The sequence below is a fragment of the Eublepharis macularius genome, chromosome 1, assembly GCF_028583425.1.
Source record: "Eublepharis macularius isolate TG4126 chromosome 1, MPM_Emac_v1.0, whole genome shotgun sequence".
Classification (NCBI taxonomy): domain Eukaryota; kingdom Metazoa; phylum Chordata; class Lepidosauria; order Squamata; family Eublepharidae; genus Eublepharis; species Eublepharis macularius.
Window position 1 is genome coordinate 212,733,489 of NC_072790.1, and position 26,713 is coordinate 212,760,201.

Consider the following 26,713-nt stretch of genomic DNA (forward strand, 5'->3'; position numbering starts at 1 on the left):
CCAAGGCAGTATAGATAGGGGCTATGACCTCCTGCGATTTCGACACTATGGCCCCTTTGATACAACCCAAGATTGAATTAGCCTTTTTTGCCACAGCATCACACTGACTGCTCATATTTAGTTTACAGACCACTCTTACCCCAAGATCCCTTTCACATATACTACTGCCCAGAAGCGTATCCCCCATCCAGTATTTGTGCTTCTCATTTTTGTGGCCCAGATGTAATACTGTGCACTTGTCTTTGTTGAATTGCATCCTATTCACAGCTGCCCACTTCTCCAGAGTATTCAGGTCTTGTTGAATTTTAATTCTATCTTCTTGGGTATTTGCTACCCCTCCCAATTTGGTATCATCAGCAAATTTAATGAGCAGCCCTTCCACTCATTCATCCAGATCATTGATAAAAATATTGAGAAGTACCGGGCCCAAAACTGAGCCCTGCGGCACCCCACTGGACACCTCCCTCCAATCTGATGAAACGCCGTTGACCACCACTCTTTGAGTGCGGTCCTCCAACCAGTTCCCTATCCACCGAACTGTCCTATAGTCCACTCCACAGTCTTCCAGTTTGCCCATCAGAATGTCATGGGGGACCTTATCAAAAGCTTTACTGAAATCCAGATAAATCACATCAACAGAGTCCCCCCGATCCAGTAAGCTGGTCACTCGATCAAAGAAGGAAACCAGGTTGGTCTGGCAAGATCTGTTAGGAACAAAACCATGCTGGATCACTGAGCGGTCCTTCAGATGCTTACAGATTGATCCCTTTAAAATCTGTTCTAATATCTTTCCAGCCACAGAAGTCAGACTGAATGGCCTGTAGTTTCCTGGGTCATCCTTCTTCCCTTTCTCTCTGTACATCCACATCAGTTTCTTGGAGCCCTTACCATGTTTCCGTCTTGCTGGGATAGTGAGGGCTTGAGCTTGCAAAAGCTCGTGTTTGAGAAGGGCCCACCCTTCACTCGCTCCTTTCCCTTCCAGCACACTCCCCCACAGAATGACGCTCATCAAGCCTCTGAGTTCATCGAAGTTGGTCCTACGAAAATCTAACCTACGAGTCTGACTATGAACTTCCTTGGCCCCCCACAGCAACTGGAATTCAAGGAGGACATGGTCACTTCCCCCTAAGGTCCCTGCCACCTTCATCTCATCTACCAATTCTTCCCTGTTGGTTAATATCAAGTCTAGTATGGCCGAGCCCCTTGTAGCTTCCTCCACCTTTTGAAAAACGAAGTTATCGGCCAGGCAGGTCAGGAAATTGCGTGATTCATGACGCTTTGCTGAGCCTGTCTCCCAGCACACATCGGGGAAGTTGAAGTCACCCATTTTAAACCCATTTAATGGACAAAGAAGGGAGTAACTCGGTTTAGGTGTGCACTATTGGGTGTTACGCAGAATACAGGTCTTAAACTAAACTGTAATATTCTATAGAAGTGCAGAGAAATAAATACTGGGTGAAAGCTTGTCCTGACAGTTTCACTGATAAGGGCACCAACTGCCATTACTGAAAAAAGTGTAAAATTTGATGTGACGTTGAAGCAAACCTCGAAAATATAACAGGCAGCTTTGACTCTCGAAAGCTCAGACCCTGGAAATCTTGTTGGTTTTTAAGCTGCTACTGGATTCGAATCTTGCTCTAGAAATTACAAATTGAAGGAGTGAATGAATGACAAGCTATGACAATTAAAAGTAGCCTGTACAACTTGTGACCATCCAGGATGAACATCAACCATGTACTGAGGTCTGTTCTTCTCTCTCCATACAGTTGGTAAGTTACATGTGACTAGGTGGGTTCTAAAATGTACTAGCCTAGTCAGAAAAGACTGAAGGGAGACCCAGTTTGGGGTGGGGGAAAAGAAGAATCTTTCAAATAGCGGTCAGTATACAGCTCATCGCCTTGGCCTAGATGGCCCAGGTTAGCCCAATTGCCTCAGCTCTCAGAAACTAAGCAGAATCAACTTTGGCTAGTATGAAAGACCACCAAGAAAGTCCAGGGTCACTGTGCAGACTTGACAGCACTTTACACACATACACAGCTCATTACCATTTAACTAGAAAGATGTAGAAACACACACAATTCACTGGAGGATGACAGGGGAAATTGTTTAGAGACTTGAGAAAGAAGCATTCCATCTCACAACTCTTTATAAAGTGGCATGCCATAGCAATCATGTTATAGTCTGAGCACAGATGCTGCTTGATGCTGCCTGAACACTGTTTCAAGACCCTCAAAGAGTTTTTGGAATAGTAATATACTTTAGAAAACACATATAGTAGATTTCTTTAAGGAAGTTAGATTGACATACCAAATATTTGTTGTTTGTTATTGTAGTTAGTATTGTTATAAGGATGCACATCCTTCTTTTAAACCAAATGATCTTCAAGATGGCTCACAATAAATTAAAATAACACAATACAGCTTCAAGTAGAACATGGCTTTTGGCTCATTTGGGGTTGGGGTGGGGGTGGAGCCGCTAAGAGGGGCAGGAAGCACATGATGATGTTAAAGCCTCTCCACAGCTCTCTGGTATTCTTGCTGTTGTTTTTTCTGACTGTATTGGAGCCACACAAAGACCCCCCTGGCCCCATCCAGTTTCAGAAGCGCCATGTAGCACAGGTTATGACTGTCTCTAGTGGATGGGTCTTCTTACCCAGGCCACCCAGAATGTGCATCCTTGCTCATCTCATGGCAATGAAAGGGTACCCAAAGTGGTGCCTATGGGTGCCATGGCATTTGCCAACACCTTTCCTGGTGTCTGCTAAATATTTTTAGAAGTGGGCAGGGCCAGGTGGGGCTTATGCCCAACAAGGCTTCTGACTGCACTGGAAATCTGCTTGAATGTACAGATTTTTAACAACAACAACAACAACAACAACAACAACAACAACAACAACATTCAATTTATATACCGCCCTTCAGGACAACTTAATGCCCACTCAGAGCAGTTTACAAAGTATGTTATTATTATCCCCACAACAAAACACCCTGTGAGGTGGGTGGGGCTGAGAGAGCTCCTAGAAGCTGTGACTAGCCCAAGGTCACCCAGCTGGCTTCAAGTGGAGGAGTGGGGAATCAAATCCGGCTCTCCAGATTAGAGTCCCGTGCTCTTAACCACTACACCAAACTGGCTCTCAAAACAATACTTCAGCAACAGCTGCCATTACTGCACAACAGTCTTCTGTGTTACTGTGTGTGTTCATTTTAAAAGGAATCCTGTTAAACAGAGCTCCTGCCTGAAATGCTGAAGAGTTATTATTAGAGCTATGCACAACCTCACTTCCTGACAGTTTACAATTAGCTCCACCTTCTGCAGCAGCCATTTTGCAGTTGTGCCTACCACCCTGTCAGAATTCCACAGTGCCTGTGAGCTTGAAAAGATTGGGGACCCTTGGACTAAGAGGCACATGATATTTATTTACTATATTTATAGCCATCTTTCTTGCTGATACTCAAGGTAGATCACACAGAGTAAAACACAATCAAACAGCATGAGACATCCAATAAACAATATAACTAGACTAGAATTACAAAAACTAGAAATAATACCAAAAAAGTGTCAAGTATTTTATGTTAAATAATGCAAAAAAAAGAATTACAAAACTAGAAACTAATGCAGCAAGAACAAGAATGGTCCTTTGGACACTTACCATGAAGGGTCTTTCTCCTCTGAGGTCAGGAGGACATCTTGGATGATTCCCACTGTCCAATCAAGGAGGCAGGAAGTTGAAATCTTCTTCCTCTTCCTTGGCATGTGGGACCTAGGCTCTCAGTTCGGGTGACTCCCCACAGCAGTGCCAATTAGGAACCTGAATCTAAACCTGTAACTACAACTTCAACTATGAAAACACAAGTCCCTCCTTGGAACTGTTAGAGAGAATATAACAAACACTTAAAAGAATGGTTTAAAGCAAACAGTGTAGATAGAAAAGGCTAGAAGGTGAAGATCTAGGGAGGGCAAGATGTCCTCCTGACCTCAGAGGAGAAGGACCATTCATGGTAAGCGTCCAAAGATCTGTTCTCTCTCAGAGGCAGAGGACATCTTGGGAACTCCCAAAGCAGTTTGTTAACATCTGGGTGGGATATGATCTTCATCTTCTACTACGTGCTGGAGCACTCTTCTGCCAAAGGCTGCATCTGATGATGCATAGGTGTGAATGTGATAGTGTTTAATAAATGTAGACGGAGACAACCATGTGGCCGCTCTGCAAATGTTGTCCACTGACGCATTTCGGAGCATTGCGTTGGTAGCAGCACTTCTGGCTGAGTGGGCAGTGTTGCCCGATGGAATGGGAAGCTTGCACGCTTTATAAGTCTCTCTGAAGCACATCTTGATGCTGTAGGCAATTGCCGTTGCCGACACACGCTGCCCGACCTTTGGAGGAATGACATTTATGAACAGTGAGTCTGTCTGATGTATTGCCTCTGTCTGGATCAGGTAGGCATTTAAGGCCCTTCTCACATCTCAGGTATGCCACTCCCGCTCCTTTGGATGCTTGGGGTTTGGACAGAAAGAGAGTAGAATGATTTCCTGGGAGCGATGAAATCTGGAATGAACTTTTGGTAGAAATATTGGATCTGTCCTTAGAACGACCTTGTCCTGATGGAAGACGCAAAGGTCTGGTCTTTTGGAAAGGGCTCCCAGCTCCAAGATGCGGCGTGCCAAGGTGATAGCCACTAGGAATATGACTTTCAGTTTCAACCAGCACAGTGGAATGTCTCTAACTGGCTCAAAGGGAACCTTGGTAAGTGCTGATAGTACTATCTGAAGACGCCAAGTGGGAAAACAATGGATACATGGAGGGTTCAGCAACAAGGCTCCTCTCAGGAATCTCCTGATATGTGGATGAAGAGCCAGAGGTTCCTTCTCCATGGCAGGAACCACTGTGCTGATAGCCGCTATTTGCTTTTTCAGGGTGGCTGGTTTAAGGCCTCTGTCAAGGCCCTCCTGAAGAAAACCTAGAATACCTCCTAGGGATACCTTCAGTGGATCCATTGTTTCTGTCTGCACCATCTGGAGAAGACCTTCCAAGTTGAATTATAGATTTTAATAGTTGATCTCTTTCTTGAAGCAAAGATTGTATTGACAATCTCTGCCAAATATCCCCTCTGCTGAAGATGCTCCCGCTCATTCTCCAGCCTGTCAGAGCCAGCCACTCAGGATATGGATGCCATATCGGGGCCTGGTATAATAGGTCCGGCTGGACAGGGAGACAGAGCGGTGGTTGGATGGACATCAGATGTAGTGTTGAGAACCACGGTCTCCTGGGCCACTAAGGAACTACTAGGATCACCTCTGCTCTCTGGTCTTGTATCTTCCAGAGTACCCTGGAGATAGTTGGAAGAGGTGGAAAGGCAAACAGTAGTCCTTGTGCCCACTGTGAGGTTAATGTGTTGGTGCCTTCCACTTTTGGATGGAAATACCATGAAAAGAAGCACGGGACCTGATGGTTCAGATGGGAGGCGAACAGATCCACTTCAGGTGTCCCAAAGTGACTTGTTATGAGATGGAAGGTCTGCCTGTTGAGAGACCATTCCCCCGGATGAAGAGACTCCCGACTCAACCAGTCTGTTTGGACGTTCAGCACCCCCTTGATATGTTCTGCCTGAATCGACCGAAGGTTGAGCTCTGCTCAGCTGAGAATCCTGTGAAACTCCTGTTGTAGCCTGGAGGACCTAGTCCCTCATTGTTTGTTTATGTATGTCTTGGCTGCCACGTTGTCTGTGTGGATCAGAATGTGGCTTTGAAAAATCTGTTGACTGAAGTGATTCAGTGCTAGGAAAATGGCCCGCATTTCCAGAACGTTGATTGGAAGTAGTTTCTCCTTCTTGGACAATCTTCCCTGGACCAGAGTCCCGTTCAATGTGCTCCCCCCAGCCTATCAAGCTGGCATCTGTGTAGATTTGGATCAAATGAGGTGTAAGAAAGCTCTTTCCCTGCTGGAAGTTGGCCTCGACGACCCCCCCATGACAGGCTGTCCTTGACTGCTTGAGGAAGCTTTATCTTGACAGATTGTCTCTGTGCTATTTGGAACCAGAAAGGCCTTAGTAGGGACTGTAGGGGTGTAAGATGGAAGCGACCCCAGTAGGTGGCTTCTGTATTTGCTACCCGGAGGCCTAGGAGCTTCAATAAGTCCATGAGCAAGGCTGAGGGCTGTCTGATAATTGTGGATGTTATCCGTTTGGTTTTGACGGTCTTGTCCTTGAGTAGAACAAAAAGTCCCTTCTTGGTGTATATTATTAGGCCCAGGTGCTCCAGGCGCTGAGATGGTTGCTGGGAGCACTTTGCCAAGGTGATCATGAATCCATGTTTCTCCAGAAACTGGTTTATGAACAAGATGTTTTGAGCAGAAGATACCCTGGTCTTATCAGCAAGTTGTCTAAGTAAGGATAGAGGTGGAGACCCATTTCTCTGAGCCTGACTATTGGAACCACTAGGAGCTTGGTGAAGACTCTTGTTCTCCTCTTCCCCTCGTCAGAAGAATTTTTTTTTAAGAAAAAGGGGGGGAAGGAAGAAGCAGGGAAGGAGAGGGCAACAGAGAGAGAGACCAGAAGAAGGAATATCAAGAGTAGCAGTAGAAGAAAGGTTTGCTGAAAGGAGGTAGCAGAGCTAACCTACTGACCAACTGCTCTCCCCTGAGGCAGGAATAGAACTGAGAGCCTAGGGTGGTCCCACACACCAAAGAAAAGGAAGAAGATTTCGACTTCCTGCCTCCCTGATTTGACGGTGGGAATCACCCAAGATGTCCTCCGCCTCAGATGGAGAAAATATCTACAATAAACAGTACAGGCTATAACCCAGGAATTGAGATGTTTCCAGTTCTGGATGGTGTTGCATTCCCCCTAAAGCAGCAGGTTCATAGCTTGAGGGTTGCTGCTGGACCCGGGCTTCCTGCTGGAAAAGAAGCACCTTTTACCATCTTTTCCTGAGCAAAAAAGGTCTTGCCATAGTGGTGCATGCCATGGTAACATCCAAATTAGACTACTGCAATGTGCTCCATGTGGGTCTTTTCTGGTCGATTATCTGGAAGATACAATTGCTGAAGAATGCTGTGGTCAGAGTTCTAGCTGGAGTGGATCCTAGGGACCATATCAATCCAGTCTTGTTCCACCTATACTAGCTCCCAACTGGCTTCTGGGACCAATTCAAGGTTCTGATATTGATCTTTAAAGGCGATATGGATTGAGGCCAGCATACTTTAAGGACCACCTACTCCCATACGAACATGCTCAACCAGGATGGAGATCTTTGGGGGCACTGCTCTGGGTGCTACCTGTCATTTAAGACTTGATAGGTAACAACCCAAAAAGGGCCTTCTCAGTTGTGGCACCAAAATCATGGAATTTCATCCCCAGGGAGATTCGTTTGTGGCTTTCTATCACTGTCTTCTGGCCAGAAGACTTGTTGCATGTTCCCAACAATTCTCACTGACTCTTCTTCTCGTTTATGTGTTATGTTTTAATTACTTGTGTTTGTGTATGTTTTAATCTTTTAGTCTTTATTGTTCACCACTTATGGGACTTGGGTGAAAAGGTGGCTTTAAAATGTTTCAAACAAAATAAAATGAAAATGAAAATCCTGTTCCCCTTATAAAAGTACCCTCCTCAACAATTCTGTTTTACAGTTTGCAGAATGATAGAAGTGTGGGAAGCTTTCTGATCTCCTTGAGCAAACTATTCCACATAAGGCTGCCAGATCCCTCAGGTGGAGGCAGAAGATTTCCCACTTCCAGCCTCTACCCACTACCACCACTCATCTGGCTGGCAGGAGGAAAAGGCCCAGGGAATGTCATCAGGCCTTCAACGGACACATGCACGCTTTGTGCACTTGCAAGGAGGTTGCCCCCAAATTAGTGCCAGGTCCCTCTCTGTTAGCAGTCAGACCCCTCCTCATACTGAGGGGCAGTATATAGATATCATAAACACTTTTCCTAAGTGCAAGACACTGCCTGACCTTAAATGAAACATAACAGATGCCAGCCAGGTAAGAGCTTGGAAAAATATTTAAGAAGGGGAGTCAGAGCGGTGACTGACTAAAGACCCCCTCCATGCCCCAGAGTGACGCATAATTTAGGACAACAGGTCTCCCAAGAAACTCTTGACTGATCTCATCCATGCCCAGCCTCACTTCCTCATTTACCTTAAATTAAGCAACACTTAACACTATTTGCCAAACCTCATAGCTTTTTCCATCCAGTACTCACACGGTTATCAAGCACCATTAACACCAATTATCCACCTCCAGAAAAACCATCAAGTTATTGTTTTGGGGGTGAAGATGTCCGCTTGTTCCAGGAAGCATTCTGCCCTATATCTGGAGTCCTTAGCCACCTGTATGTGTTCTGGGACCTGTACATACATCTCCAAATCCGTTTGCACCCTCTCTTCTTCTCTCCATGAAATGATGGTTGTTTCTCTGTTGCCTCCATGGACCTCTATCTTCGAGACTGGTAATTATAGCCCTCCCCAAAATTGCTTTCTCCCCTCTCCTCTCTGATTTCCTCTTAGTTAGCCTCGTATATGTTTTGTGTGCGATTGTATGTTTGTCCTTTTATTTCTCTTTTTTATAAAAACCTTTCCACCTGAACATACGGCTGGTTTATTTCAAGAGTTCTCTTAAGGGAAAAATCCCCATAAATACTGTTTGAGAATCCCAGTTACCCCCTCTAACTTTGCTCCTTTAAGCTAATTTCTCCCAACTAATTAGGAGACTGTCTATTTAGGTAACACTCTCTCCCGCCAGGAGGGTAAGTGGCCCTTGTAACCCTAATTCCACAACAGATGTATGGGCAGCTATGATCTTATTCATTTGCACTGTGGTACCTTCTGAAGGCTTTGCTCAGAGGAGTAAATGTATTCTCTTGCTTAAAAAATATTATGTACAATAAGATTTAGGGGTGGGGCAGGGAAGTACAATGAACTTCGTAACAGAAAGCTTACTGCAACTTTTGCCTTAATTTGTTTAATGAATAGCATGAAAGCATATGCATATAATAGTATCCTCAGATTTAACATTTTCTACTTTTTTAAACTAACATTTGGTACCTTTTTACTTAGTCTTTGGTTTTCCTTTTCCATTTTCAGAAGTTTCGTATTACTGCCTTCTGCAGATCCCGCTGTACGTTGTAGCTCTTCCACAGTCTTTAGCAAGCTTTGGTTTTCCATTTCAAGTTTCAGTAATCTACTCGATGCCAGTTCATTCACTTCATGACCAAGTGATTTTTGTGGCACTACACAATTAAAAAGAGTAATTATTTGTATGGTGTTTATTTAAAATTAGTATATGCCATATGAGTAATACTGAAAACATTCTTACTATTCCCTACTTCATTATATCCTAGCTACAAATTATTCTAAAAGATACTTGGCCTCAACTGCTTGGTTTCTTTAAATGACAAAAGATTATGAATGCCTTTTTTCTAAACTTTAACAAATAGTCCTCCAAAGTCAGAAGTCTAAAATATTTTGCAGCAATCCAGCTGACAATGAAAAATAAAACCATGTTATTGTTATAAGCCCTAAACCTCTTTCTGTTCAGTAGAGATAATGACGCTAAATTATCTGCACAGATTCTCATGAGCTACAAATACCAGTGTAGTTACCAGTGACTACAATCTACCTACCTCTTCCACAGGCTTGGTGCTACAGACACAGAGGCTTGGATCCAGCAATACACAAATGGAAAAACAGTGTTGCGCTTACCTGTAATTGTTGTTTGTCAAGTGTCTTCTGTGCAGGCACACATGGGGGCTGCATAGATGCAGGCCAGCCTAGGAAGAGATTTTCTAGCTCTAAACCTATAGAGGGAGCTCTGACTAGCCAGCATGCGTGTGCAGTCTTTTCTCGCCGAAATCGCATTGTAGATCAGAGTGCCCTCTTTTCCTTTAGTTCTCCTGAGCTGCCGTCGAGCACAAAGCAAACTCATACTCACAGCGAAGTAAGAGGGAGAGAATGTGTGCCTGCACAGAAGAAATTTTAAAAAAAACAGTTACCGGTAAATGCAACACTGTTTTCATCATCTTTCTTCTGTGCAGTGCCACATAGAAGAGCAACAAGCTACTCATCAGTGGGGTGGGGGGAGAAGAAACTCATGTGAACAGAGAATGAAGCACTGCAGTTCTGACAGCTGCGTCTGCTCTGGAGTTTGTGTCAACTGAGTAGCGTCATATGAACATGTCCACTGCTGACCAGGTGGCAGCCTGGCAGATGTCCCAAAGGGGAGTTGCTCAAAGGAAGGAAATTGAGCCGTGGTGGAATGAGCCCTGTCAAATCACTGGACAGGAGGCCCCTGCTGAATGATAACACCATTTGATGCTTGCAACTATCCACCTGGAATCTGGTTAGACACAGGTAGGTCCTTGTGTGGGCTAGCATAGCAAATAAAAAGAGCTTGATTTCCTGAAAAGTCTCGTTCTTTGTAAATACTACAGCGGTGCTCTTCTAGCATTCAAACTATGAAGTGTTTGTTCGGATTCCAAAGCGGGATTAGAAAGGAACACTGGCTGGATGAATATTTGTCAGAGATGCTTTAGGCTGATCCTGCACTGGGCAGGGGGTTGGACTAGATGGTCTGTATGGCTCCTTCCAACTCTATGATTCTATGAACATTACTTTCTGTTGGAGGTGAAATTTTGACACTACCTTGGGGAGAAACTGAAGGCTAGGGTGTAGGACGACCTTTTGTGGGAAAAATTAAGGGAGGGTCTACCCTCAGAGAATCCAATTCACCTACCCTCTTAAGGGAAGTGATGGCTTTCAAAAAGGCTACTTTCCAAGACAATGGAGCAATAGGGCAATGTGCCACAGGTTCAAAGGATGATAGCATCAGTTGGGCTAAGACTAGTAACAAGTTCCACTAAGGTACTGGTCACTGCCGGCGCCAGGGTTTCTGGCGCCTGTGGCAACCCCCCCACGCGTGCCCCAGATTGAGTGATGACATCATCACGCGATGCCGTCATCACGCAGAGCAAGCTGGGGGCATTGGCCGGCAGATGGCTGGGGTGGCGGGCGGAGGCTGCTCTGTGCTCCGCCCCGCAAGTGGCTCATGGCTGCTGCGCTTGGCTGGGGGTGGCGGCGGCGGCGGCATGGGGCTGGCTGGCTGCAGCAGCTGCGGCTCAGGCACTCCAGCTCTGCAGCGCACGCCTCCGCCCCCGACACCCCCTCCGGTGGCTCTCCGGTGCCCTTGCGCCCTGAGGCCACCACCTACCTGGCCTCAATGGGCACGCCGGCCCTGGAACTGGTGCTATCCTAGGGTGCTAATTGCACCCTTAAGGCATTGTGGGGGGGGGGGAGTCTTGCCATCTATGGTTTCACGAAAGGTCAAAATGGCTGCCAGGTGTACTTCTACTGAGGAGGCCGATAGGCCCCTTTGTAGGAGTGAAAGGAGATATTCAAAAATAATGAAAACAAGGAAGTTCCAGTTCCATTATTTTTTAGTATTTCCTTTCACTCCTACAAAGGAGCCTATCGGCCTCCTCGGTAAAAGTACACCTGGCAGCCATTTTGACCTTTCATGAAATCATAGATGGAAAGACTTTTTTCCCACAATGCCTTAAGTGGGTGCCCCTCACTGGTGCCGCATTTGACCAGTTTATCCCATTTTAGCCTACAGAAGGTCACCATAGAGGGTTTGCGGGTATTCAGAGGGATCTGAGTCACTTCTCTGGAGAAGGAGGGATTCTATGAAAAAGAAGCCACGCTGAGAGCCTGAGTGTGGCTATGCTGTAATGGAACACCTGCCCTCTCTGCATAAGATCTGGTGCTAGTGGCAATTGAATGGCTTGTTCCTTGGCCAGTTCTCAAAGCATGGGGAACCAATCCCAATAGGACCAGAATGGAGCACAAGGGGGTAGGGGGTATGACCTTTGGGCATAAGGGGGTAGGGGGGAAAGCATAATAAAGTCCATAGTTCCAGGGCACCCAGAACGCATTCTCCAGGGAGCTGGGGTCCCACTCTGCTAGGGAGGAGAAAATTCTGGCCTTTGTATTGCTGGAGTTAGCAGACAGGTAGACATCTGGGAACCCCCACTGACGGAAAATGGGTTGTATGTATTTGTCCTTGATTGACCATTTGTGATGAGGGTGGACTAAACAAACAAGCAAATCTGCCCTGATGTTTGTTGTGTCAGCTATGTGAACCGCTTAGGGATGGACATTCTTTTCTATTGCCCACGTCCATATCCTTGTCGCCTCCCTGCTTGTGTTAGGGATGCCATTGTTGAGACTGTTTACTGTCAGTGACAGCTGGCTAGATCAGAATGATCTAGCCTGACAGGTAGTGAGTCACATGACGGCATGTCATGTGATACACAGGGATAATTAGACTCAGTCATGGTGAGTCAGCAACTATTCCTTGATTGTTTAATTGGTGTAATCTGTGTAATCTCCTGTGATTAAGCAATGTGTACTTAATGGGTGCAATACTGTTATGTGGCGCCCTCTGTTGGTTACATGAGTCTGGCAGAGCCTTATGTCAGTCAGTCTTGTGAGAGCTTGTATTATAGTCTTGTAAATAAACTTCATACACTTTTCATAGAGAGTGTGTGTGTGCTTCTATAGCGGCAGTTTCCTGCAACCTGGCATTGCTGTCCACACCAAGGAAGACGTCCTTGACAGGGTTATGGGCCCAGAACGCGGCTGTGGTGCTGGGTTCAAGGGCAGTGAACTGTGAGCTGCATTCAAAAGGCAAGACAACAGAGAGGCCAGGAGTGGCTACCTTCAGTAGGGAAGGAGGAGACGGAAAGAAACCTGTCTACTCACGAAGGTGTGCCTGAGGAGGAGGAGGAGGAAGAGCTCCAGGTTCCTGTTTTGGTTCCAGCCCTGGTTCCTGTCCTAGATGACAGCATGGCACAGATCCAGATGGGGCTGCCGGTGGACAAGCTCACCTCCAGTAATTACAGCATCTGGGCACTAAAGATGCAGCATTACCTTGTCAGGGAGTCGCTGTGGGAAAGTGTGGATGCACCTCCTGATCAGCCAAGTCCTGCAGAGCAGGTGAGAGACAGGAAGGCTCTTGCCACCATTGTGTTGTGCCTGGGAGATGATCAGCTTGTACATGTGGCTAATAAAACCAGCGCAAAAGCAGCCTGGAACACTTTGAAAGAGATATATCTGCAGCAGACTGCTGGGTCTGTTATATCTCTTACCAGGAAGCTGTACCGGATGCAGTTGGCCCGGGGAGGTTGTATAAAGACTCACATAAACTCCATGGCAGAGTGTTTTCAGGAGCTACTTTTGAGAGGGAAGACTGTCACTGAGCAGGACAAAGTCTTAATCTTACTCTCATTGCTTCCTGACACTTACCTTCCATTAATTGCCGCCCTTGAGTCTCAAGACCTGGCTACATTGTCCTTACAGCATATTACAGGACGTATATTTGAGTTTGCAGAGCGATTGGCAACCAGTGAATCATCCTTGCTTAAGGCTGGGAACGGAGCCAAGTCTGGGAACGGTTCCAAGAGGCCTGATAAGGAAACTCAGCACAGCTGGAGCAGCTCAAGCAATGTTTCCAAGCCGAGTGCAAGTGAAGAGAAGAAGCAGTTTGCTTTAACTATTCGTCAGCATTGCTTTGGTTGTGGCTCATTAAACCACCTTCTTAAGTTTTGCCCGGTGTTAAAGGCAAAGAGAAAGAAGAAGAGGGTTCCAGATGAATCTGACAACGTACCCAAGAGCAGGCTTGTGATCTCGAGCCAAGTGTCTCATAATGATTGGTTGCTTGATTCTGGTGCATCACGGCTATTTTGTTGTGATAGAACCTTGCTCCGTGATATTCATCCTTCTGAACTTACGCATGTGAACCTGGCTGACGGCAGTGCAGTGCAAGTTGCAGAAGAAGGAAGTCTTGACTTCGCAGCATTGGGACATGTGTTCCATAATGTATTGTATGTACCCAAACTAGAGTCAAATCTGCTTAAGTGTAGCTTGTTTAACACAAGCAGGGTTTACTGTGTCCTTCTCACTAACATCATGTACCATATCAAAGGGGGATAAAGTGTTAGTGACTGGGAAGTTAAACAATAATGTGTATATGGTTCACAATGTGCTAGCAGGTGCTCAAGTAGTTATGAATAAGAGTCCCCATGATGGGTGTATTCATTTGCTGCACCGTAGGCTAGGGCACATGGAGTACAAAGTAATTAACAAAACTTTAGCTTGTCTGGGAAGAGAGAAGGTAAAAAGCTGCAACAATTTCCTTGATTGCCAGGTATGCAAATGTATAAAGGCAAAAGTGTCCCCCGTGGCAAAAGCCAGTACCAGGGTGACCACAAGACCTTTAGAATTGGTTCATATGGATGTGTCTGGTCCTTATCCTGAGAGTTTCACAAAACTAAAATATGCACTCTGTCTAGTGGATGATTATAGTAAATTTGGGTGGATTTATCCTTTGAAGCATAAATCAGAGGTATACCAAACTATTAAACATTGGTGCTGCAGGGTAGAAAAGCAGCTTGGTGAAGAGTTAACTGCTATTCAAACTGACAAAGGAGGTGAATTCATGTCAAAAGAATTCAAACATTGGCTGGAGAACCGAGGTGTTTACCATAGGGTTGCAAATGTTGCCACACCATCTGAGAATGGTGTAGCTGAGAGGAGAAACGGTTTGATTCAACAGGTAATGAATGCTATGTTGGCAGATTCAAATCTGAGCAAAAGGTTCTGGGCAGAAGCAATTTGTGCTGCCTGTTTCATATGCAACCGTGTGTGGTCCAGCTCAATTAACCAAATCCCTTACTTTATGTTGTTTGGAAAAAAGCCTAAAACAGATTTCCTAAGAGTGTTCGGTACAACAGCGTGGGTGAATATTCCTTTATCTCAGAGGAGAAAAGGTGGTCCCAAGTCCAAACGATTGATATTTTTGGGCTATCAAACGGGCATGAAAGCCTACAGGTTTGCAGATTCGCAACAACAGCTAAGTTTCAGCAAATCAGCTAGCTTTAATGAACATGGAAATTGGGGCAAACTACATGGAAGGGAGGAGCAGAGTCAAATTGTGTTACCCATTACTAATGAGGCTGAAGATGTGCAGCAGCCTGAGGCTAGGCAGGAGATAAAGCAAGAGGCAGTTTCTCCAGGTCAAAAAGCCTCTGAATATGCACAAGGTTGTGTACAGCAGCGAGCTGACATACAGCCAACTCGTGTGTCGAGTAGAAGCACTAAAGGCTGTCCTCCTGTTAGGTATGGTTTTGATGCCAAGGTTACAGCATCTATTAATTATGTGTACATACCAGAGCCTAAATCATTCCAGGAGATACTGAGTTTTGAAAGTCCTGAGAAAGAGGCCTGGTTGGCTGCAATGCAGTCTGAATATGATTCCTTGGTAGAAAATAAAGTGTTTTCATTTACAAAATTGCCTGCCGGAAAAAAGACTGTGGGTTGTTGCTGGCTGTACAAGGTTAAACAGCTGCCAGATGGTAGTTATCAAAGGAAGGCCAGATTAGTGGCCAAAGGTTGTTCTCAAATCCAAGGTGCAGATTTTGATGAAGTGTTTGCGCCCACGGTGAGGGCAGAGTCCTTACATTTAGCATTGTGTAAAGCAAGTCTGCAAAATCTTGATGTGCATCATTTTGATTTCCAAACTGCTTACCTTAATGCAGATCTGGATCAAGTATTATTTATGGATCAGATTGAGGGGTTTGAACCACAAAACAAAACACTGGTGTTGCAGTTGCACAAATCAATTTATGGTTTGAAACAAAGTGCATTATGTTGGTACAAGTGTATAAAAAACAAGTTTTACTTACCATAACTGTTGTTCATCTAGGTCTTCCGTGCAGGCACACATGGGACTGCGCACGCGCAGGCCTGCCGATACCCGAGATTTTAACAGCTAAAAACCACCAGGGGGCGCTCCCGCCTCCAAGCGCGCATGCGCGGCCGCTTTCCCGCTGAAATGGCTCCTAGGAGGCGGAGCGCCCCTCACATACCCTCAGTTCCTCTTTTGCCACCCCCTGCAAGGTAAGTACCAAGAGAGTTAGCAGGGAAGGAGGGAGGGCATGTGTGCCTGCACGGAAGACCTAGATGAACAACAGTTATGGTAAGTAAAACCTGTTTTTCATCTACGGTCTTCCTGTGCAGTCCCACATGGGAAGATTCCAAAGCTAGATACCTGGGTGGAGGTGACGCCAAGGCATCACTCAAAGATGGAGTGCAGAACAGTTGTGCCCACCGCTGGCTCCTTTCTATCTAGGATGTCCAGCGCATAATGCTTCACAAAAGTATCCGCCGAGGCCCACGTCGCCGCTCTGCAGATGTCTTGGAGTGGAACACCCCTGAAGAGAGCCGCTGACGATGCCTGGGACCTGGTGGAGTGGGCATGCACTTCCAAAGGACAAGGTATGTTAGCAGCAGAATAACAAGTCAGTATAGCCTGGATCACCCATCTAGAGATAGTCTGAGACGAGGCCCGTTTACCTTTCTGCTGTCCAGCAAAACAAACAAACAAACTAGAGTCAATCCTAAACGGTTTCACCCTATCCAAATAAAATAGAATGGCCCTGCGAACATCCAAAGAATGAAGGGCTGTCTCTGCCTCAGAAGCCGGAGTTGGAAAGAAAACCGGCAGAACCAGTTCCTGAGACAAATGAAAACGGGATACCACTTTAGGCAAAAACTCGACCTTTGTACGAAGAACGACCTTCTCAGGGTGGAATTTCAAATAAGGGGGCTCGCAGGATAACGCCGCTAGCTCCCCAACCCTCCTGGCTGAAGTAGCCGCAATCAAAAAGGCCACTTTCATAGAAAAAAAACGGAGTGGACAGGAAGCCAAGGGTTCAAAAGGCTTAGACATCAAACGAGTCAGAACCAGGGGCAATGACCACTGAGGGACCAAAGCCCGCACAGGGGGAAACAAATTATTCAACCCCCGCAAAAATAATTTAGCAGAATAGTGGGAAAAAACAGATTTTCTATCCACCAGAGGGTGAAAAGCAGAGATGGCTGCCAGATAAACCTTGACCGAGGAGTTGGCCAAACCCTCCTGTTTCACCTCCCACAAAAATTCCAAAATATCAGAAAGGGTGGACTCAAAAGGATCCAAGCTCCTATGACTACACCACACAGAAAATTTGTCCCACTTAAGGGCATAAGACTGCCTGGTAGACAAACGCCTAGCATTTAAGAGAACATTAGTCACAGCCTCGGAGAAGGCACCCCTGGTCTGATCAACCACGCTGTGAGTTTGAGTCTCCCGATGTTGTGGTGAAGAACCCCCCCGCAGGTCAGGAGATCGGGAACCACCGGGAGACGGATTGATCGAGTCTGAAGACTCAGAAGGGAGTGAAACCAGGGTTGCCTCGGCCAATACGGGGTCACCAGGATGACGGACGCCCTGTCCCTTTGGACCTTGCTGAGGACCCGTGCCAGAAGCGGGAACGGAGGAAAGGCATAACACAGGGGACCTGACCAACTTAATTGAAACGCGTCCCCACTTGATTCTGGGCCTACTCCTCCTCTGGAACAATAAGCTAGGACCTTGCGATTTTCCACTGTCGCAAAGAGGTCCAACTCTGGAGTCCCCCATTCTGAGAAGATAGGGGCGAGATACTTGTCTTGGAGGGACCACTCGTAGTTTTCCCTGTGGAGTCTGCTCAGGTGGTCCGCCATGGAATTCTGTACCCCCGGGATGTGAACTGCATGCAGCCACACAGCGTGATCTATCGCCCACTTCCAGAGCCTCATCGCCTCTGTGCAGAGAGCCACAGACGCCGTGCCACCTTGCTTGTTGATGTAAAACATTGCCGTTGTGTTGTCTGTCAGGACTTGAACAGACTTGTTCCACACGACATCTGAAAAGGAGATCAACGCATATAAAATTGCCCGTAACTCAAGAATATTAATATGTTCCTCACGTTCAGACTCAGACCATAACCCATGGGCATAAAAGCCTGCACAGTGAGCCCCCCAACTGAAAAGGGAAGCATCCGAAGTAACTGACAGATGAGTTTGTCGAAAACCAAACTCCACCCCTTTAAATAAATTAGCATCATCCAGCCACCACTCCAGGGAGGACACCACCCCCCTAGGGACGGAAAGCCTCCTATCTTGAGAATCACGGGCCGGTGAGAACACCGAATTGAACCACAATTGGAAGCGTCGCATAAATAACCTGGCTAGTGGAACCACTGCTGTAGTAGAAGCCATGCAACCCAAAAGGGTCTGGATAAAGCGAACAGATTGGAAACGACACCTCTGAAAAGTCGAAATAAGCCTTTTGATTTTTGAAGCATGCTCTGCAGGTAAGAAGCCTGCATCTCTAACACCATCCAAAATTACTCCAATAAATTGGATGGAGCGCACAGGGGTCAACTTGGATTTCTTCTGATTAACAAAAAGACCCAGGCGTAAGCATAAATTTAAAGTGAGAGACACCTGATTAGATACAGATTCAGCAGAATCACCAACCAAGAGCCAGTCATCCAGATAAGGAAAGATTTGGCAGCCCTGGAGACGTAAATAAGCCACCACCACTGCCACACACTTAGTGAATACTCTAGGTGCAGTGGCCAACCCAAAGGGCAAAACATTGTATTGAAAAACACGTTGACCATAGACAAAACGTAAAAACTTTCTGTGCTCAGGGAAAATTGAAAGTACGCATCCTTCAGATCCAGGACTGCAAACCAAGACTGTCGCGGTAACAAAGTTAAAACCATTTGTAAAGTAACCATTTTGAATTTACGAATTCGTATAAATTTATTCAATCCCCTGAGATCCAGGATAGGCCGAAGCCCACCATCTTTCTTCTCCACTAGAAACAGGTTGGAATAGAATCCCAAACAAGCTGAAGCAACCGGAACCTCCTCTATAGCCCCTTTCTGCAATAGGGCTGAGAGCTCCCCCAGGATCTCTGAACGAGGGAGGTCAGAAGAAAACACAGGGAGACGTAGGTAAGGTAAACCAAGAAATTCAACTTTATAACCAAACTGGATAATAGACAAAACCCAAACATCGGAACAAATCGAACACCATGCATCCAAGAAAGCACTAAGCCTGTCCCCAAATGTGGGGTCAGGTCCCTGTGATTGTCAGAATTGCTTATGCAATTGGTCCTGGTCCTTGGCCTGATGCTGTTGGGAACCAGGCTTGGGACGTTGGCTCTGCCTCCGCCTGGGAAAGGCAGATTGTGGGCTCTGGTAGCTCCTGTGCGGCTGGTAAGCATACCCTTGATAGGGCTGATAGCGGTGTTGTCTGCCACGCTGAAAGGAGCGATAGTATGGGCGAGAAGACTGCTGTGACGGCTGGTGTAGAACCCCATACGAGCGGGCTGTCAGACGGTCGGTCCTCTTCTTAGAGAGGAACTCGTCAGTTTTCTCCGAGAACAGGGTGTTGCCCTCGAACGACAGGTCCTCAACCCTGTTCCTCGTCTCCACTGGTAGGGCGGTCGTGCGAAGCCAGGCGTACCTGCGCAGTACCACCGAGGAGAGGAGCAATCTAGATGCAGTGTCAGCCATACTCCTACCAACATTGATCTGGGGTCTGGACAGGCGGAAAGCCTCCTCCTGAATGACCCGAAGCAAGGTGCGCTGGTCTTCGGGAATCTTTGGAAGGAAAGATGCCACCTTCTTCCATAAGAACAATTGGTAAGCCGCCATCATCGCGGCATAATTCGCCACTTTGATGCCAAACGTAGCTGAAGTATACAACTTCCTGCCCAAGGCATCGATCTTCCTACTATCCTTGTCAGTTGGAGCCGACAGAGAGCCCTGGCGAGGCCGAGCTTGCATCTCCTCAGTGACAAGTGAGGATGGAGGAGGGTGAACAGCCAGGAACGGATGAGCATCATCTTTGGTTCTGTACAAGCTCTCCACCTTCCGGTTAGTGGCCGTAGCAGACGCAGGTCGAGACTGCAGCTTCTTCCAAACATCAGCAAACCCCTCAATAAGGGGAAAGGCAATCGAGGGAGTTGATCCCGAATAGATATGTTGCAATATCTTATCGGTAAATTTAGATTCAGTGGAAGTCACTTCAAGGTACAAGGCTTTCGCCATTCTTTGGAGCAACTCGTTATAGGCCCGAAAATCATCGGTGGGCGAAGCCTCATCAGATGGCCCAATTTCTCTTTCAGGTGACTCCGACAAAGGAGAAACACTGCAGCGGGCACGGGGCCGCGGAGAAACCCTATCCGACGGAAGACGGGACGGGTCATACCCAACATCGGAACCGACTCGAAACGAGGGAGACAACGAAGCACCTCTATAATGCCAGTCAGAGTAGTATGAACTCTCCCTACTAAAATAACGAGGAGCTGGCTCATCTCGACGTCGACTCTCCCTGGATCGGCTCCGGTAGGACCGCGGCGGGCTCCGATAGCTAGAGTGACGGGTAGACCGACTCTGTCGACTCCGAACCGAACGAACCGAGCCCGATTCGTAGGAGGCCGATCGGGTCCGACCCGAAGGCGTAAGAGGCTTCTTGAGGAGTATGACATCGTCCTCCTGAGTCTCCTGGTCCGGAGGAGTCTTGGACTGCGGACGACCACCCGCTTCTGCCTGTTGCTCCACTTGGACAGGAGTGGAGTCGATCAGAACCGATGGGGGAGAGGTGAGTAGACCTTCCAACACTGACTTATCATGCTTGCTGGAATGCTTATGCTTTTTCTTCTTTTCAGTAACGGTCTTCGACTTTACAGACGGATCCGAAGCCGTCGGAACCGTAGAGGTTGTTTGAGTCGGAGGAGTTGACCTCGGAACCGACGGGGTCGAACTTCTACGGGCTCCATGGGCGGGTGAAGCCTGGACAGCCGACGAGATCGAAGGAGGTCGACTTGTCAAATGTCTCGGAACCGAAGCGGTCGGTTCCAACAAACTCCGACCCGAAGGGATCCTCTCGGGCCTCGACTCCGAGCGACTCGGAGACGGTTGGGAATGAGGAGTCTTGGAACCCAACGCCACAGGAGGACGAGAGGATGCAGACGGAGCAGACAAAGACTTCGGTGGAGGGTCCTCGACCGACATCGCACGCTGCCAGAGGAAGGCATGCAAACGATCCGCCCGTTCCGCCCTGGCCTTGGAGGTAAACGTGCGGCAATGCTTGCACGCCTGAGTGTTGTGTGTTTCTCCAAGGCAATATAAGGAAACGGAATGACCATCTGACCTTGTCATCTTACGATTGCAGGTCTCGCAACGCTTAAACAAGGCCTTCTCAGACATCGCGAACGAAGAAAGCTGTAAACCTCAACGATCGGCGGCGAAAGAGAAACTGAGGGTATGTGAGGGGCGCTCCGCCTCCTAGGGGCCGTTTCGGCAGGAAAGCGGCCGCGCATGCGCGCTTGGAGGCGGGAGCGCCCCCTGGTGGTTTTTAGCTATTAAAATCTACGGTATCGGCAGGCCTGCGCGTGCGCAGTCCCATGTGGGACTGCACAGGAAGACCGTAGATGAACACTAAGCTGTCCAGCATAGGGTTTACTGCTGGGATTGCTGACGTGTGTGTTCAGCAAACAGGGAGAAAGTTCACAAGAATTTATAGTTTTGTTTGTGGATGATCTATTGTACCTTTGTGAGAATAACAAATCATTGAACAAGTTCAAAGATGAACTAAGTTGTCAATTTAGGATTAAATACCTAGGTCCCATCAAGCATTATTTGGGTTTGGATGTGACAAAGAATCCTGAAGGGTGTTATGAGTTATGCCAACAGCAGAAAATAATGAAGTTGTTGGAACAGTATGGCATGACAGATGCCAAACCTGTAAGTACACCCATGACTACTGGATACCTTAAAGAACCTAAGGACCAAGAGTTAGAATGCAAAAGGCAATATTTATCTTTGGTCGGAGCATTACTTTACTTAGCATGCTGGAGTAGACCTGATGTGTTTTTGACAGTGCACTGGTTATGTCAACAAAGTGCTAACCCTTGTAACAGGGATTGGGTGGCTGCCAAGCGAGTACTTAGATACCTAAAAGCCACTGCTGATTATAAGTTGTATTGTGATAATACAGCTGCTGTACAGATTGCAAGCGGGCAAGGAATAAAAGCTTGCAGCAGACATATTCTAATCAGGTATCAGACGGTTCGGCAAGCTGTGGGTGACAAGTTTGTAACCCTAAATCATTGTAACACAGATGAGAACATTGCTGATGCATTTACCAAGAGTTTATGTGTTGAAAAGTTTCAATATTAAAGGAGTTGTCTGGGAGTCACTTCTGTAAACAGGGAGGAGTGTTGAGACTGTTTACTGTCAGTGACAGCTGGCTAGATCAGAATGATCTAGCCTGACAGGTAGTGAGTCACATGACGGTATGTCATGTGATACACAGGGATAATTAGACTCAGTCATGGTGAGTCAGCAACTATTCCTTGATTGTTTAATTGGTGTAATCTGTGTAATCTCCTGATTAAGCAATGTGTACTTAATGGGTGCAATACTGTTATGTGGCACCCTCTGTTGGTTACACAAGTCTGGCAAAGCCTTATGTCAGTCAGTCTTGTGAGAGCTTGTATTATAGTCTTGTAAATAAACTTCATACACTTTTCATAGAGTGTGTGTGTGTGTGCTTCTATAGCGGCAGTTTCCTGCAACCCGGTATTGCTGTCCACACCAAGGAAGACGTCCTTGACAGCCATTCCTCCCTGCTTGTTCAGGTAGTAAAGTGCCATGATGTTGTTGGCATGTACCTGAACACTCCTGCTGCATAACAGACCTGCAAAAGAAGTAAGGGAGTAATGGATTGCTCTTAATTCAAGCACATTAATATGTAAATTAAGTTCTGAAGGGGACCTAGTACCCTGTGTAGAGAATTCTTGACAATCCTAATAAGGAAGCGTCAGTAATGACTGAAATTTCTGGGTGTCAAATACCAAAAGGTAACTCTCTGAGGAGATTATCCTAAATGGACCACCATTGTAAAGAGTGAATAATGGCTCTTAGGATGGATATGTACACCTTAGGGCTGGACGAACAAATTTTGTAATGGTCTCACATAAAGAACCTTGCAATGAGGACCACACAAGTAGTAGAAGCCATAGAATCATAGAATCGGAAGGGACCATACAGACCATCTAGTCCAACCCCCTGCCCAGTGCAGGATCAGCCTAAAGCATCTCTGACAAGTATTCATCCAGCCTCTTCTTGAAAACTGCCAGTGAGGGGGAGCTCACCACCTCCCTAGGCAGCTGATTCCACTTTTGAACTACTCTGACCATGAAAACGTTTTTCCTAATATCCAGCCGGTACCTTTGTGCATGTAAATTTAAGCCCATTGCTTCGGGTCCTACCCTCTGCTGCCAACTGGAACAGCTCCTTGCCCTCCTCCAAATGACAGCCTTTCAAATATTTAAAGAGAGCAATCATGTCCCCCCTCTACCTCCTCTTCTCCAAACGAAACATTCCCAAGGCCCTCAGCCTTACATCGTAGGGCTCAGTATCCAGACCCCTGATCATTCTCGTCGCTCTCCTCTGCACCCTCTCGATTTTGGCCACATCCTCTTTGAAGTGAGGCCTCCAGAACTGCACACAATACTCCAGGTGCGGCCTGACCAGGGCAGTATAGAGAGGGGCTATGACCTCCTGCGATTTCGACACTATGGCCCCTTTGATACAACCCAGGATTGAATTTGCCTTTTTTGCCACTGCATCACACTGACTGCTCATATTTAGTTTACAGTCTGCTATTACCCCAAGATCTCTTTCACATATACTACTGCCCAGAAGCGTATCCCCCATCCAGTATTTGTGCTTCTCATTTTTGTGGCCCAGATGTAATACTGTGCACTTGTCTTTGTTGAATTGCATCCTATTCACAGCTGCCCACTTCTCCAGAGTATTCAGGTCTTGTTGAATTTTAATTCTATCTTCTTGGGTATTTGCTACCCCTCCCAATTTGGTATCATCAGCAAATTTAATGAGCAGCCCTTCTACTCCTTCATCCAGATCATTGATAAAAATATTGAGAAGTACCGGGCCCAAAACTGAGCCCTGCGGCACCCCACTGGACACCTCCCTCCAATCTGATGAAACGCCGTTGACCACCACTCTTTGAGTGCGGTCCTCCAACCAGTTCCCTATCCACCGAACTGTCCTATAGTCCACTCCACAGTCTTCCAGTTTGCCCATCAGAATGTCATGGGGGACCTTATCAAAAGCTTTACTGAAATCCAGATAAATCACATCAACAGAGTCCCCCCGATCCAGTAAGCTGGTCACTCGATCAAAGAAGGAAACCAGGTTGGTCTGGCAAGATCTGTTAGGAACAAAACCATGCCGGATCACTGAGCGGTCCTTCAGATGCTTACAGATTTATCCCTTTAAAATCTGTTCTAATATCTTCCCAGCCACAGAAGTCAGACTGAACGGCCTGTAGTTTCCCGGGTCATCCTTCTCCCTTTTCTTAAAGATTGGGATAACATTCGCTCTCTTCCAATCTTGTGGCACATCCCCAGTCCTCCAGGAGGCCTTGAAGATGATGGACAGGGGTTCTGCAAATTCTCTAGAAAGTTCTTTCAGCACTCTTGGGTGCACCCCATCTGGCCCAGGGGATTTGTATTCATCCAGTGCAGCCAGATGCCTCTCCACAACCTCTCTGTCAATGTCAATTTGCCACTCAGGTGTCCTGCCACATTTTCTATTATCTCTAGATGTGCCTGAGTTCTTCAGGGAGAAAACAGAGGCAAAAAGTCATTAAGCCTGTCTGCTTTTTCTCTGTCCTGCATCAGAGTTTCTCCATCTACTCCCAACAGCGGTCCAATTGCCTCTTTTACCTTGCATTTAATTCTCACATATCTGTAGAAGTTTTTCTTATTGTAGCGAGCCCCCCTGGCCAGAACCAGTTCGTACTGAGCTTTGGCCTCTCTGATGGCTGATCTGCAGTACCTAGTAACCCTCATATACTCCTTTTTAGAGGTCTGTCCTCTCCATTTCCTGAACATTTCCTTTTTCTCCCTTAGCTTATTCTGGAGCTCTCTGTACATCCACATCAGTTTCTTGGAGCCCTTACCATGTTTCCGTCTTGCTGGGATAGTGAGGGCTTGAGCTTGCAAAAGCTCGTGTTTGAGAAGGGCCCACCCTTCACTCGCTCCTTTCCCTTCCAGCACACTCCCCCACAGAATGACTCTCATCAAGCCTCTGAGTTCATCGAAGTTGGTCCTACGAAAATCTAACCTACGAGTCTGACTATGAACTTCCTTGGCCCCCCACAGCAACTGGAATTCAAGGAGGACATGGTCACTTCCCCCTAAGGTCCCTGCCACCTTCATCTCATCTACCAATTCTTCCCTGTTGGTTAATATCAAGTCTAGTATGGCCGAGCCCCTTGTAGCTTCCTCCACCTTTTGAAAAACGAAGTTATCGGCCAGGCAGGTCAGGAAATTGCGTGATTCATGACGCTTTGCTGAGCCTGTCTCCCAGCACACATCGGGGAAGTTGAAGTCACCCATTTTAAACCCATTTAATGGACAAAGAAGGGAGTAACTCGGTTTAGGTGTGCACTATTGGGTGTTACGCAGAATACAGGTCTTAAACTAAACTGTAATATTCTATAGAAGTGCAGAGAAATAAATACTGGGTGAAAGCTTGTCCTCACAGTTTCACTGATAAGGGCACCAACTGCCATTACTGAAAAAAGTGTAAAATTTGATGTGACGTTGAAGCAAACCTCGAAAATACAACAGGCAGCTTTGACTCTCGAAAGCTCATACCACCTTCATCTCATCTACCAATTCTTCCCTGTTGGTTAATATTGAGTCTAGTATGGCCGAGCCCCTTGTAGCTTCCTCCACCTTTTGAAAAAGGAAGTTATCGGCCTGGCAGGTCAGGAAATTGCGTGATTCATGACGCTTTGCTGAGCCTGTCTCCCAGCACACATCAGGGAAGTTGAAGTCACCCATAATTACAAGGGTCTGATGTCTGGATACTCTACCAATCTGTTCAAAGAGGGCAGCATCCGTTTCTTTTCGCTGGTCAGTTGGTCTGTAGCAGACTCCAACAATAATACCCTTTGTCCTTCCTTCCCTTATTTATACCCATATGCTTTCCACTGGGCTGTCAGCCCCATTCTCCATAACTTCTTGACAATCAAGCCCTCTACTCACATACAACACCACTCCACCTCTTCTACCCTTCCGGTTTTTCTTGAACAACTCATACCCATCCACTAGCACATTCCAGTCATGGGAATCATCCCACCAAGTCTCAGTAATTCCTTCTATATCATAGCCCTCTGTTTGCAATAGAAGCTCAAGCTCTTCTTTTTTATTGCCCATACTTTGGGCATTGGTATATAGACACTTGTAGCCTTGTACCTTTGTTTTACCTTTCCTACCCAGGTGGGTCCCCACTGTTTTCACTTCGTCATTGAAATCACTATGTCGATCGTCCCCTTTCCCTTGCAGCATCAGTTTAAAGCTCTCCTGATGAAGTTCTCCAGGTTCGTTCCAAACGTTTTCTTCCCTGCCCTTGAGAGGTGAAGCCCATCATGTGCTAGAAGGCTTTCTCTAAGAACCTATCCCATGGTTCCAGAACCCAAAGCACTCCTGCCGGCACCACCAACTCAGCCAACGATGCACCTCAAGTATGGTCCACTCCCTGCGTGTTCCTCTTCCTGTGACTGGAAGGATAGAAGAGAATACCACCTGAGCCCCCAATGTCTTCAACTGCCTTCCAAGAGCTTCATAATCCTCTTTAATTCTTGCAACAGTATTCGCAGCCGTGTCGTTCGTTCCCACATGAATCAGCACAAATGGGTACTTATCAGCAGCCTTGATGAGTTTCGGCAACCGGTCG

General features: G+C 46.7%; 1 protein-coding gene across 2 annotated transcripts in view; it reads right to left on the reverse strand.

Annotated features, from left to right (window-relative positions):
- The window catches only part of CCDC88A (coiled-coil domain containing 88A), a 241,170-nt gene that overhangs the window by 76,556 nt on the left and 137,901 nt on the right, over positions 1–26,713 (reverse strand). For both annotated transcript variants that reach the window (XM_054986666.1, XM_054986660.1), the window contains exon 13: positions 9,045–9,229. In XM_054986666.1, the coding sequence (XP_054842641.1) occupies positions 9,045–9,229 (185 nt within the window). The remainder of the gene's footprint in view (positions 1–9,044; positions 9,230–26,713) is intronic.